The 14,950-nt window shown below is 39.6% G+C and overlaps 1 protein-coding gene and 1 pseudogene across 2 annotated transcripts in view; one reads left to right on the top strand and one right to left on the bottom strand.

Annotated features, from left to right (window-relative positions):
- Nucleotides 1-14,950, bottom strand: part of LOC148736186 (uncharacterized) — a 300,358-nt pseudogene that overhangs the window by 62,035 nt on the left and 223,373 nt on the right. The window lies entirely within an intron of this gene.
- LOC111331757 (uncharacterized) overlaps nt 734-14,950 on the top strand; it is a 37,498-nt gene continuing 23,281 nt past the window's right edge. Inside the window, exons 1-19 of the mRNA XM_088754413.1 lie at nt 734-899; nt 1,380-1,541; nt 1,966-2,136; nt 2,580-2,768; nt 2,924-3,094; nt 3,452-3,640; nt 4,293-4,528; nt 5,842-6,074; nt 7,088-7,306; nt 8,153-8,411; nt 8,741-8,858; nt 9,472-9,677; nt 10,148-10,386; nt 10,802-10,907; nt 11,634-11,795; nt 12,254-12,385; nt 12,762-12,893; nt 13,260-13,466; nt 14,397-14,622. Coding sequence (XP_088610539.1) covers nt 824-899; nt 1,380-1,541; nt 1,966-2,136; nt 2,580-2,768; nt 2,924-3,094; nt 3,452-3,640; nt 4,293-4,528; nt 5,842-6,074; nt 7,088-7,306; nt 8,153-8,411; nt 8,741-8,858; nt 9,472-9,677; nt 10,148-10,386; nt 10,802-10,907; nt 11,634-11,795; nt 12,254-12,385; nt 12,762-12,893; nt 13,260-13,466; nt 14,397-14,622 — 3,433 coding nt within the window. The 5' untranslated portion in view covers nt 734-823. The remainder of the gene's footprint in view (nt 900-1,379; nt 1,542-1,965; nt 2,137-2,579; nt 2,769-2,923; nt 3,095-3,451; nt 3,641-4,292; nt 4,529-5,841; nt 6,075-7,087; nt 7,307-8,152; nt 8,412-8,740; nt 8,859-9,471; nt 9,678-10,147; nt 10,387-10,801; nt 10,908-11,633; nt 11,796-12,253; nt 12,386-12,761; nt 12,894-13,259; nt 13,467-14,396; nt 14,623-14,950) is intronic.

The raw sequence follows: 14,950 nt of genomic DNA, 5'->3' as shown, positions 1-14,950 counted from the left end.
GGAAAACAAATATTATTAGAAGGGGATTCTGAGGTAAGTTCTTTTCATTTTCAAGCCGGTCTGCATACGGACTAACTACTACTACCTTATGAAAATTAAATAAACCTCCTTCTGTTCATAAAATTCACCTAGCGATGTCGTCACATGAAAGGTTCTCAGGCTAAGGTTAATTTATGAAATATGTCGTAAGGTGCACGGGCAAAAGCCATATTTTACTTTCCAAAGATATTTTGTTGATGTGAAAGTCGTACGTGTGAACCTTTGGCTGAATTTCCGTAAAACCTGTGATTTGTGTCGAAAATTTGCAAATCTAGAACAAAATGTCCTTAAATGTTTTCACCTTTCGCGATACTCTCTCAAAACACACCAATTTAGCTCATTCAATCTCTCTACGTGGGTTTATTTTAATAAATTGATAATCGTTTAACAACAAATTAAAATTAAAATGCTTTTTTCAAATTTAATTTAGAACATTAGCATTTAAACTTTCGCATAAAACCGCAATACAGCATTGTACGAGATGCATATAGGTCCCCCGAAATATTTTAATTAGCGTGAGCACACAGACTGTTACAATTTCTTCTTTAACGCCTTCAACAGGATCTGTTTACTCACCTGTGCGGTTTGCTGTTACAATCAATTGTATCAGGTGTCATGACCGAAGCACTAATGAATGTCAGTGAAATAACGGTACCTCAGGGTTAATTTATCATTTCGCTCAAAGATCTGCAAGGGTTGCTTCTTTCCTCAATATTATGCTCAAGCCTTCCTCGGTGTAGTGCTACGTTTTATAGAGAAATCAGCAAGAATTAACTGAATCAAAATGCACGACGTTATTACCTTTCTACTTCTGTTTCTGTCTTTAATGATATTTTGGAGTTTTTATGTCTCGGCAGCAGGTGAGGAAAACTGTATGAAACCCAGTCAACTTTCTGAACTGTGATAAAAAATATTAATTTTTCAAAAATGAAGGTGAATGATCTATTGAGGCCACTGAATTATCTTTCAATTACTGTTTTTTTTTTTTTTAATGGTAAGAACTTGGCTGTATAAGCACAAAATGTAACAGAGAGGTCTCACGGATTGCTTTGAATAGAGACGGATTTTAACGTTTCATGAGGCAATTGTCAAATTATAAAATTAAATTTGCCGGATTTAAAATGTTTGAAATTAGAGTTAGTGGCTCACTGTTTGAGATTTAAAAACATTTCTGTGTGATCTTTTTTTTTTTCTTAGCAGAGCGAGTTTAGGTCGCATGATAAAACCTGGTCTATATCAATCCATACTAAAATGAAATGGAAAAATTTTAAAGGATGCTAAGGTTACTACTAAATTAGATATTCTTCTTGTCCTTGAAATTTCTTTATTTTCGCAAAAAGTGAATGGTGGCTGGGGTGATTGGTCTGGCTGGAGCGGCTGTGCAGCGGGCGTTTGCGCGGGAAATCAGCGCATTCGAACGAGAACTTGTACTAATCCCATTCCGAGTGAAGATGGAAAGTACTGTGATGAAGGAGAAAGTTCAGAACAACAAGACTGCATGGGTGAGTATGGCTTCCTTGAGAGTTCACACTTTCGGAATAGTCATTGGTTGAAATAGCGACTGGCTTCGATATCTGCTTTGACACGAGTCAACTAAGTTATTGTGTAAGTACGCGAACTTAAGGCTCACAGGTAAAGAGAGAAAATGTGGTGAAATTTCGAATCCTGCCTTTGTAAATGTTTTTTTTTCTTAAAGGTGGTCCTATCGAAGGGTTTGGTCTGAAATGATAGGAAGAGAAAATTGAACAAAAAAAGTGAAATCAGGAACGAAATTTCTGTGTGTTTTACTATGATTTTGATAAAAAGCTTCGACTCCACTATATCCAGATTTCTGGGTCGCGTCCGAGAACTGTCACTTGTGCACCATTGTAACGTAAGCTGTTTAAACGTTTTTGTTTATTTGTGTTGATTGCAATTCCTTTTCAGTCGACGGTGGTTTTACAGAATGGAGTCAATGGTCTCTATGTGAGAACCCGTGCGGGGGATCTGTAGTGAACAGGACAAGAGCGTGCACTAACCCGACCCCTACTCCTGACGGGAATCCATGTTCTGGAGACACAGTTCAAACGAAACTTGAGTGTATTGGACCATGCCCAAGTGAGTAGGAATCCTGAGACGAATGCAACAAAATCACAAGTCAATTATCATGCATTTCCCAAACTAACTTCTCTTGGTTTGTTGTGCCGGAGATTTCCTTCTCTATGACATCCGAATTGAAGAGGGCGATCTGACTGTTTCCGAAAATTAGTGAATTGGAGGGCCGACGGCCTACGGAGGTTTCTGACGACAGCTTAATACTCTTTCACTCGCGAAAGCTAGAAACTGACAAACAACGACTGTCACAGTTACTCGCGAGAACTGACTATAGGAATTCTTCGCTTGCCCTAGCATTATTAAGTTGTTAATGACACTGTTAGAAGCTAGCGTGAGCCAGAGGAAATCATATTGTTCAGTAAAAGAATATAAAAATTACGAATCGAAAAGTCTCTTGAACTTAATCGTTTCAAGGTTGATCACTGCTATCCTATGTTTTCTTGTAGCTGGTCCTCTTGATGGTAATTGGGGTTCCTGGTCTCCATGGACTCGATGTTCTAAAACATGTGGAATAACTGGAGGAAGCATTCTACGGAGAACAAGATTGTGCAATCAACCACCTCCATTAAATGGCGGGAAGAAGTGTATTGGCAATGACACGGAGGCTTTGCGAGCGTGTTTTACAGCTTGCCCTGGTTTGTTTAGTTTCCTTCACAGCCGTTTTTCCATCTTTTTCTTTCTTGTTTCTTTGATGCAAAACATGAGGCCATGAAATATTGTGGCACACTTCGTTGAACTGAGAAATGAATGACCAGAAGTTTCCCTTACCGACAGTTTGTTTCACTTGCAGTGGATGGCGGATTCGGTTTGTGGTCCGCATGGACAGCGTGCAGTGAGACGTGCGGGACTGGTTCCCAATCACGAAGCAGACTCTGTAACAACCCAGTCCCTGCTAGTGGAGGACAAAACTGCACTGGGGACTTCACACAGGCGAAGAGTTGCAAGTTAACGTCATGTCCTGGTAAGGATATACATACGACCTTGTAATGCATCTTTTAAATTTAATCTTAAACGGGTTTGAATGCCACACGATAGAGATTCCTACGGACTTACTGATCATAAAATTTAACCGACGAATCAAGAATTGGAACTTGTTTCCTACGTACATTTAAAGGTTTAATGAATGTCTTCGATTCAAATCTCAAGCACGTCTACTCTGCGTGCTAAAACAATTTTTAATTACACTAACTTACCTGAATACTATACGAGTCGAACTTCATCTAATCCAGTTAGAATTTCATCACTAACAGATGCCTACATTGCTTTTCATGTCTGATCAGGTCACAGGATTAATCTGATTTGCCAAATTTGTTAACAGGCGCTGTCAATGGTGGATGGTCAGCGTATTCCCCGTGGAGCGCATGCACAGAACCTAAATACTGCCTTCAAGGCACTAAGAAACGAACAAGAACCTGCACCAACCCTCCCCCGGCAAATGGTGGCGACGATTGCTCCGGCATGGCTGTGGAAGAGAAGATTTGCCCCAAACAAGCAGATGGATGCACAAGTAGATATTAAACAGATAGTTTATTGCTATTTAATTTTATGGTTCTTTTCAAATGAATGTAAAGTCATGTTTATGAGCGAAAGGCTAATGCAATTTCTCAACGAGTTTTAGATCAGACTTCGCCTTAAGTATTACTTAAAAAGGTTTCCGCGGCACACATAGTTAACGCGACAGTAAAACAATTTAATTTTTCTCTCGCCTGATTTCCCTGAGTGTTCTGTGCATGCGATTTTAGAGCAAGGAAACTCGTAAATACCTATTCATAACACTCGTAATAATATGCAAAGTTGACCTACGCAGTAACAATGCAATTTTATCAGCGAGGTGAGCATCACTCGTACTGCTTACGTAAGAGTTGAAGATAAATACAGAGAAATTCATTCACGCTCAGTTTTTCCTATGGAGATGGGAACATCCCCATTCCCACGTTCAACGTTTGGGCCGTACCACTACATTCATACCGTGTAAGCTAAGCTGTTCCAGCTTGTATAGTCCGCTGGCCAATCGTTATTCTCATAGAATACTTGTTGGGATATGTTTTCATTCCTTTCTGATTTGTCGTGCTTACGACGCCTTGTAACCCACTCGATTTTGAAGCTGTCTTGTTTCACTTTCCCTATCTTTGAGTTTTTTTAATCCTGGTTTCTTTTAGCCTATCAGCCAAACAAGCCGGACAAAACTGCAGCCGACCCCGGATCCTGGATAGCTTTGGAATGCGGTGCGACGGAAAAGTTCTCCGCTACTGGGTCTTATAATCAACAAGTTCCCTTTGCTGTGTATTCAAGTCAAAATTTCGGTTTCATGAGAACTGAATTGGAAAGTGGATGGTTTGCCATTCAAATGGTTCCTGATGATAAAGACGATTACGGAAAAAAGAAACTGACAAAGGTTCGTGACTTGCGAAACGATCATGATAACATACAAAATAGCTCGAGGGAATTTTATTTCGAAAATGGGGCCTTCACTAAAACATACCCCAAGCCCCTATTAACGGCTCTAACTGCCAATGAAAGCAGAAGATTCTTTAGTTGCCATGAAAAGGAAGTTATTATTTTAATGCTGATGTAAGAACTGTTGCAAGGAATTGGCTTTACTTTATTTTATATCAGCACTTTTTCTTATCATTTTGTGTAGGAATATTCATTTTTTAAATAGAATATAGGAAATCAAAACCTGAACTAAAAATTGAGACTTGAGCAGGTTAAATGGGAATGTTATAATTTGGATATATCAACAAAGTTGAAATGGTAAATTGGCCACCGTAATGATTACAAAAGCTGACGTTTCGAGCGTTAGCCCTTCGTCGGAGCGAATAGAGGAATTGTGGGTTGTGTGTGCTTTTAAAGGCATAAAATGGAGCTACGTTATTGGTGGGAGCATGGGAACGAGAAAAACATGAATAAATTAGTGGAATGAAAAGCGTTCGTTGATCCCTGTGGGATTTAGACCGTTCATTCACAACACTGATAAAATATCGGGACCTAAACGATCCATTAAGATCACCGATCACTTCACGTGCACCTCCGCCAATGTAATCTATTGCATAACTTGCACTTATTGCAAAAAGAGATACATCGGTGAAACGGGCAGAAGACTAGGTGACCGATTCCGAGAACACCTTCGTGACGTGGAAAGGAATGACAAGGACACATCGAAACCAGTCGCTAGACATTTTAATTTACCTAATCATTCTAAGCAACATATGGCAATCTGCGGCCTTTCCTTGCACTTAGGTGGCACGGAAAGTCGTAAAAATCTTGAACAAAAGCTCATCTTTCAAACCGGCAGTCTAAATCCCACAGGGATCAACGAACGCTTTTCATTCCACTCATTTATTCATGTTTTTCACGTTGCCATGCTCTCACCAATAACGTAGCTCCATTCCTGCCTTTAAAAGCACACACAACCCACAATTCCTCTATTCGCTCCGACGAAGGGCTAACGCTCGAAACGTCAGCTTTTGTAATCATTACGGTGGCCATTTTTTCCATTTCAACTTTGTTGATATATCCAAATTATTTTGTTACCCTCACCGACGCAGCCCCAAACAGTTTCTTTCGAAACTATCAGCCTAAATGGGAATGTTAGTCTGACAGATTCTTAAATTGATTTAGGCTCTTGCATGTAGGTTCTCACCACATTTAGAACTTCTAAGTGAAAACTACCCCAAAGGTGAAACTTTGTGTCGTCTTACTTAACAGGTATGCTTTGAGATAATCGATCCGTTAACCATCGACAAAGTTGTAACCAATAAGGCAACATACTACACTAAAATCGATGCTCTGCCCGAATGGACTAAGCCCGAGTTAAGTGAGACTGTTCCAGCGTTTACCATCTGGATTGATGAATTACAAGCTCTCAGAAAATACGAGTTCCAGTGCGCAAAATCTGATGAGTATGTACCACTGACCGGATACGTAATGACGGATGTCAGGTAGGCTAAGAGAATGTTTTCGGGCAAGATCACTTTCCATATTTTTTCCTTAGTAATTTTTTTGCGCATGATAAATGGGCCTTATTTTAAAATGAGTTTTTCGCCTTCGTAAGAAACTAAAGGAAAGATGATGGTTGTTTAATTTTGCGAGCCGGATCAACCAGCGACAGACTGAACGAAGGTCTAACAAATAACTAATTGGTCTAACAAGCCTTTTAAAGAGTAAATCCAGCAACAGAAATCATTCAAATCTCGACTGAAAAATCGGAAAAAAAAAAAGGAAAGACTAAATGAAGCTCGAACGGTAAAAAGTAAACGAGGCAGGTTTTGACGGACCAAACTGCTAACAAAAACTGAAACATCCGCACAAATTAAGGAAAAAGTGACGTACTTATCAACTGAACTAACGTACTAAGGTGGGTGGCTCAATCAGCGAATAATTCAATTACTATTGACTTTTAAAGAATAATGAACATAGTACGCATCGTCTAATTGGTCAATTTAGTTTCCAAGTGGATGCTTTATCTGGTTATGTCATAAAAGCAATAGAACGCATTTCTTCGGGCCTGATAACGTGATAAAGCCCCTTGGGATGTTGAAAGAACACTTGGAAAGCTCATAAGTTCGGCTCGTGATTTATACGCTTTCCTCGTGTTCTCCCAACATTCAGCTTGCCTTGTTTCGTTAGAGAGCATGAAAAAATGTGTTTTATTGCTAAATAAACACACATGCAAAACAGACGAGACAGTTTTGTTTATATAAAATTCCACCCATTACTGCAATATGATACCAAAGACAGTAAAAACGCGCATGTGGTAGCAGGTAAAACTATAATTTCCCTCCGACATTTCGAGATTCCATCGATGGCTGTATTTTGGTAAACTTCTTTTAATGATAGTGCAGAATGCATTTATTTGCATTCTTTTCCCTCCTTTTTACGCGCTAGTCCGTGCAAAGTGAATAAACAGTTTTACTTTGTTACTGAGTCTTCACTAGTTGCTGTATTACTCCAGGTTCTCCTACTATACCGAAGGAAACTCGCAGACTTTTAAAGCTAAGGGAGATTACACAATTAGCACAGGGACTGTGTTCAAGACAGAAGTGAAAAAAGACGTCATTAGTGGTGGGGTGTACGCCACAGGAGACACTGACTCTGTTAAGTTCCCGGATATAATGGCATCCTTCGGACTGGACCCTAGTTCCTTACCAGATTTCTTCGTCAATGCTTTAAAGTAAGATAATGCATTTATTAACTTTGTGCTCTCCATGCGCATTGGCTTTAGTTGGATCTGGAATAACATTTCTAGGGAAAATTCGACGAAAATCATGAGTCAAGCCCGTCCTTCAAGCGATAAACCATTTGGAAGTCCGAGGAACATCATTCGGAAGTAACGATATGTCATTTTATGACTGCAGCTTCATGTCAAAGGGAATGGTAGAATTTCATCAATTTAGCAAACGGCTCAGTTTCCCTTAATTTGGATTTATGGAGTTTGCCCACAAATTTGCCTCCAAAAGCTTTCACTGTAGTCTTTTTAGGATATTACAGTCGATTTTAGACAACTATTCCAGGATATAGAGGCATAGTTTCAAATGAAAATGTTTGATTTTCTCAGGGAATTAGAAGGGGGTAGGGGAAGGGGGGAAAGATGTTTTTGGTGCAACTAACGCGGACTCTACCGTCCCGGAGAGACCTGGGACGAGTTCGAGATTTCAGGACGGGTTCAACTATGACTGAGCAGGAATTTTGAGTGCGTTCTTGTTGTCAACGAGATACGAAGGAGGTATTTTCCTTAGTAACCTTCATAGTTTTCTTTGTGACGAACGTGACCGGAAGACTATATCCCGTTTTGGTCACTGCGAAATTTTTGCTAGATAGCTCGTCTTGCAATACTAGCGGTTGGTATATTTTTCTCACTAAAATAACGCAGGTTTACATCCACCTATTGCTTCACTATTAGAAAATTTTGAATTTGTATCTCATGCTTGTCGTCAGCAGAATCTAAATATCTCTAATAAATCATTTTTACATTATGAATTTTTTCATCCAATAAACAGATTATGAATTTTTCTTTCAGAGGAGTCGGTATTTGGGATTTCACTATGGCCCCCGCCCAGGTCGTTAGGAAGCTTGTAAAGAATGGTGTGTTTAGATTCACTGCCTCCATTGATGCAGGCGGTGTTCCTATTCACGTTGAGATTTTAACGGGAGTCAGATTTGGACGAAAAACGTTCGCAGTCGGGTTTTCTTTTGACCGCGAGTCGTATGGAAAACTAGCCGAGAAACTGTCTGGAATTGGAGTGGACTTCCTAGACAAACTTGGACTAGAGTTTGAGGTTAAGCAAAACTGACTCTCTTATTATTTATTAAGTACAGAGATATCCTTAAAATTAAACGCAACCATTGTGATCATTAGTCTTGATCCCAGGCTCTACAGACTGTCTCTCTTTCACTTTTTGTGCTTGTCACGAAAGTCAGGGATCGACCAAATCGTTACTCAGGCAACTCCACTTTTAAGCTCAGAATTTTTGTGGTTTAACGCTCAATGAAAACTAGATGTGGGCTGTCAGTGGTAAGTTAAAGCTAGCCGAGGAGACAATTCTGAATAATAGCGCCAATGGAGAATTCAGGAAACATATTTTCGATCAATTTTTTTATATCCTAGATTGGATTATCCTTTCACCCTCCGGCGTCCTTAGGGTTTCAGCAGCTCTTTGTAGATTCGGAGACCAAGTTTTCCAAAGAGCCTCTGCATAGTTTTATATTCACTAGTGTACCACAAGGTGAGTATGAGCTCTTGGAAACCCTCCAGCTCACCAACTTGAGGCAGCCTAGCAGTGTGTTAAGACGATTGAAAATGGGTCAAACTTCTTTATCTGCCTCTCTCAATTTTTCCTTTACCGTACAGGATTCTTTAAACATTTTAACAATAGATAGACTTCATGATCGAAAGGATATCGCACGAGGGAAAGGTTTCAGAAGAAGGCCTTTGAAAAACGGGCTACTTAGTCATGCCCTAAAGAAAATTGAGTGTGTCTGCAAAGTTAATGCTCATGATAAATTGAGCATGTAAAGATGAAACAATTTTTTAGTGTAATAGAAAAAATCCGAGCCCCAGATGGGACTTGAACCATGGGACTTGACCCTCCGTGATCTAGTCATAAATTGAGTGATAAATTGAGTGAAGGAAATGATATATTTAGGACTACATTATAGTTCTCAACTTTAAAGCTTTTTTAGTCCACAGTATTCCTTGATGCTTCTCTGGGTTAATATTGTGGATTTTTCTTAAAAGGTGCGACTCTCTGTGAGCACACAGCTTTGTAATTCCCAACCAAGACATGAAATCACTAGTGTACTTATACGATACCAACTTTCAACTCTTCACTCTTGTAGGCATCTTCGCAGCAGCTCAAGTTGTCTTACCAAAAGATTGTCAAGGCAACAAATTTTGTGAAATAATGAAAATGATTGTAGGGCCGACAATAAAGTGGTATATTACTGGTCAGTTTGAATGGAAGAAGATCCGAGTCGCTACAGGTTTCGCTAATGTTCGAATCTACGATGGATTGTACTTTCACAAGTTGGAGCTATACGTCGAGGTAACTGCGCAAAATACGACAATTTGTTCCTAGAAACTCACTTTTTTGTTCAGTACGTCGTTCGCTAAAACATTAACAAACTGACAGTGGTCTAGCGCGTTGTGTACTCCTATCAACAACGATATTGTTTATCGCAGTTGTCAAAATGCTGTGGACTCACGAGGCGCAGCAATATCGACTGTAAAATCGGTGTCAAATAAAACGATTCTTTCAGCGCGTGACTAAGATCGTGACACGTTGACGCAAGCAGCGTTGTATGTACTTATCGATAACGGCAAATTGGCCAATCGGACTATGACATTACTGCCTACTGTTATGTAAAATCTTCTTCAGGTCACCCTATCTTACAATTGTTCTTTTTAGGCAGGGTGTGCCTTGCTTGCGTGAGGATTGAGTTGAATTTTACCATAATTCGTGAGAGGTCGGATAGATGAAATATTTTTTCACATATTTTTCAATTGTCAAACCAGGCCGATTGGAACGACTCAGCTAAACACGTCAAAATTGGGTTCCGTGCAGATATCAAAGTACCAGTGAACGGCGACATCTATCGTGACGGAATCAGAGCGCCTAACAGCGAACTGTTTCTGTTCGGTGTGTTGGAATATGATTTCCAGGAACAGGTGGTGGGCGGAAAATTAGGCATGCGTGGAATTTGGCGCAGGGCATTCTTTATACCGTTCGTTGGCATTGGAAATATTTTTCTTGGGTGAGAAAAAATAACACAATGTAGATCTAAGCACACACTTCGATTGATAAAAAACTAAAAAATCACAACATCCCGCTCAAATGATAACCTCATAGCGAGTCGACGAGAACTCAAAGTGAAGGTATTGACAGAAAAGAAAAGCACAGAAATCATGAGTAACTAAGTAATAATTTCTTTTGATTTGTCATTTGTTTTGTTGTTGTTTCGTGTTTCGTTGATACTGAAGCTGAGGTAGTTATCTAAACAGAGATACAATCACAGCTAATGCATCTCTTTAGGTGTGCACCTGTTTCCAAAAAAATCGCATATTATTCCACTAAATATTCCAAATTTCGCACGATATCGCATATCTTTCCATCAATACGAGTGGATTAACCATATTTTCTGACTGACTAGAAATCCTCCTTGATCACAGGTTGACGTATAAGGTTGGAGCACCAATTCCTATCACTGGTGTGCAGTTTGGAATGCGAATCGAGTTTGGATATGATTGCCTAATACCAGCAGACTTCAATAATGACGTGAGTTACAATCCTACGAAGTACAAAATCAAATGCAAATGATAAATTACGTAAATGATCAATTGAAAACAAAACGTTATGCTCCAGTTGTTTATAAGATAGAAACTATGGATATCCACAAGTATTTTCAATAAAGCTTAAAGCGTAGTTTGGTTTTTAAAAACATATATTTAGTGGATGGCGATTTTTCGGCGGATAGCCTTATCGGGGTATTGTGAATCGAATTGATGTGGGTATTAAGTAATAATAATAATAATAATAATAATATACGTTAATTGAGGCTCCCCCATGGAGGCTTTTCAGCCACAATGTAGTTTTAACTAAGTGCTTAAAAATTTCCACTGGCAGGAGGCGACCAGTGAGCTATTTTCAGAGCGCAGCCGAGGAGTTGAACTCGGGGCAACCGAGAACAAACCCAGTGGGTGGCAGGGTGGAGGACTTGAACCCGGGCCACCGGATTTCAAGTCCAGCACCCTGACCACTCGGCCACGCCGCCTCCACTTAAATAGAATGCAAGACACGTAAATAATACTCGCGAAAAGAAACACCCATGAACCTTTTCAACACGTTTTTGTGCTGAATCCACTCTGTTTTTTAATTTTGAACCGAAAGAAACATTTAAAAACTGATCCAAAACTAGACCGATTATTTCTCCTTTTTCGCTTGACAAACTTGTTCAAGCCACAACGGTAGCTGCTGGCTGTTGCTCTTGGGGTTTTGTTTCAGGGGCATTGTTTTGGTGGCAGCGGTTACTTCGGCGTCGGCGCACCTCAGTTCTTCTATGCTGACATGACAGCGTTGACTCTTGGGAAAATCATCCGTCTCTTGGGATTCACCTTCCCTCTCCCGCCTCCCATAGCACAAACTGGCTTCCCAGAAGGCGCAGCGGTAAGTAACTTGTGATCTATATTTCGCTGTTAGAAAATCCTACTTCTTCCCACGGTTTTCTCTTTTTAATTGATATACGTCGCAATTCGTGTACAGAAGAATTGCTATTTGACCAGCTACCTATGTGGTGAGAGAAAATTCAGTGTTAGAAATTAAACTACTTTTTGCACGATGTGATGGCTCTCTGAAAGTTTCGCGATGCTCGAGAGTGCGCAAGGGGGGTAAATTGTGACATTTTATGTGCACAAGAGAAAGCCAAACCCCTGTTCTCCTGAGCTTCGTTGCTCTCGTAATCGCGTGCTTACGGTTTTATTTGTTATTACGAAATTTAATCTGGGAAAATTAAATTCTGTCTTCATCAACTCCAGCAGCTGTTTCCCGTATGACGATGTTCCAAAGGGATTAACAAACTGGTTCTTTCCACAAAAAAACTAATGGAGTTATTTCTTTCACTTAAGGGCTCATACGCAGATGCTGCTTTTGATTTACGTATCGCTGGTGGTCCGTATATTCTAAAGGGCTTTATGATCAAAGGGAGACTCAATATTTTGGGTTGGTCAATTTTTGCCCACGTCAAGTTATCAGACGAAGTAAGTTTTCTTTTTTGCTTGATACTCGCGTTTCCGAAAATAAGTTGGATGTATTGGAAAAACTTGAAATTTTTTTTTTTCATATAATTTGTTATGGTTACAAAAGACCTTTTCGTTTTTAGACGCACTTGAAAAATTCTCCATCAAGGATACTTTGTCCATCTGCTTGGGGTAATTTTCAGTTTCGCCTGTTCACATTTTGAACCCAATAAACTCCAGGGTTTGTTTCCTCTCTTAGCCAATCAAATCGCGAGATTAACTCTTGTAGAAATTTTCCAACTTCTTTATTTTTACCGTCTCAAGTCTGTTGTATGATAATCTATCGTATCTAAATTTCGATGCGACAAAGCCTTTTACATTGTATGTAAACCTTTAGGCAATTTTTGCTGACATAAAACCAGATCCAGTAAAGATTTTGGACCTTGCAACAATCGTTCGCAGTCCCTCGGAGCAGGATATAGGACCTTGGTTTTATGTGGATGCCAGGAAAAGTCCACCCTTTATTGAGGTAAATATTCGTTTTATCTCCATGTAATGATTGTTCAAATTAGTTATGAAAATAACTCTATATATGTTTACTCATGATTGTTATTTTCAAAAGGTTCACTAGAATCTCTACCCTGCTACGGCTCACTTTACCGTAATTCCCCTTTCGATTTCGTTCCTCCTACTTTTTGAGTCATCAGACCCGAAGAGGATTCACAATGGTAATATAAAACAAATCATAAAGCTTTCCTGGTAATAATCTTCGGTTAACAAGCGATGAAAATACTTCAAAATGCTGATACAAATATTGATTTTCAGAGCCTTACACCGTGTAAAAGGCTTAGTTTAAAGGCTTAGTTTAAATTTTCTGCCATTTTCTTCCCATCAGGCATATATCGAAGGATATATAAACCTATTGGGAATTTCAACGTACTGTCGGCTGAACTTAACCATGACCCAGTTTGAGCTGCTGATTCAGGGAAATTTCTTGAATCTCATCAAAGCTGAATTGTTCATATCTGCAAGTTACAGTTTGACCTTTATAGGTGCCCAGTTCTACGTTAGAGTCACTGTTGACTTGGACGGGATCAATAATGTAAGTGGAAAAATTCCTTATCGATCGACCAGAATAACTGAAGGTTATTTGCTTCTTTTTTTTTATTAACAATGCAACAGCAAGTTTAAATACGACTCTGCTCCGCGGTAGAGTCCAGAATTAGCGATAAATGGCCCAAATTTGACGAATTAGGGATCAAAAAAATTGATTTCCTGATTTCAAGAAGTGTTAATTTAGACTTAAGGCTGTTAAACATTTAAAGGATTGCGTCAAAATTGCCCTTTTACACAGGAAAGCGCAATCTTGGAATAAATCAACCTGAAAAGACACTCATGCTAAAAAATAATTACCACCGTTGCTTTCTTCTTATGAAGGACCTTACGCAATTAGGACGGCAACGCCAAGGAAGACTTCGATTAAAAAATGAATTTCTACTCGTAGTTGGAATTTCAAAAATGGTTGTAGGAGCTTACTGTCTTATACGACGCCACAGCTCAACTTCAGCATGACGTATAAAAGATAAAAGTAGCGTTGAGTTCCAAATGGAAAATAAAATAATTTGCCGTCGCGGTTTTGGTTCGCAGACGACGCAAATTTTAGCGATTTCACGTTGTTGTTTTGCATAGGACGGATAAGAAATGTACAAAGTTTTAAAACGCACATGCAAAGCTATCGTTCTGCCAATTAGATCTCTTGTTTTTCCACGTCCTCGTTGCCGTCGCCGTCGGGGTTTGCGTAAGGTCCCTATGTTTTCTTTTTTAATCCAAGTTAAGGTGAATCTTTGCACTTCAGGTACATATCTCTGCACGTCTTGGAAGTTATCCATCTGACCAGCCTGTATTTCTCACGAATTTTAGATAGATTCTACTCCGAATGAAGCTACAAAAATCTTTTCAAACAAAAGATATTTCGAAGAAACTAGAAAAATTAGCTACAATTGAATACTTTCTCCCAACTACTCATTCCCAGGCTTTAGATGCCGCGGCCGAAGCAGTGAAAAGTGCATTTGATGAGGCACAGAGGAAACTTCGCGCTGCGAGAGATGACGTCATTCGGGAAAAAGAAAACTGTAAACGAAAGCTGACTCTTGAGTGTGATAACTGCAAAAAACTCAAGTGTGCCCAAGCGGAACGCGATTGCAAAGGATTTTTGGATAAGGCTGGAAAATGGCTCGGTGGCGTTATAGATAAAGCTGGTGAGGCATGCCAGATAGGCTGTAGTGAAAGATTTAGACTATGCAACAATGAAATCAGAGCGCCCAACAGGCGTTAACGCAACCCTGTTCAAAGTACCCCTTTTCTTCATTGGGACCATGGGAAAGAGGTTAGCGTAAACGTAAAGGGATTGTGGAACTGAAGCAAACGGCGAGTTTAAAGAGGAATCAACTGTCGCAGCACTCTTGCCTCTTTACCATAAACTCTCCTCGCTTTTCTCTTTTCTTTTATATTTAATCTCTTCCCTTTTATCGGACTTGCAAGTCACAGAAGATCTTTGGTATAACTTGTAAAACAACTTGGGGCGTC

The sequence above is a fragment of the Stylophora pistillata genome, chromosome 3, assembly GCF_964205215.1.
Source record: "Stylophora pistillata chromosome 3, jaStyPist1.2, whole genome shotgun sequence".
Taxonomy (NCBI): domain Eukaryota; kingdom Metazoa; phylum Cnidaria; class Anthozoa; order Scleractinia; family Pocilloporidae; genus Stylophora; species Stylophora pistillata.
This window is presented reverse-complemented; position numbering and strand designations above follow the sequence as displayed.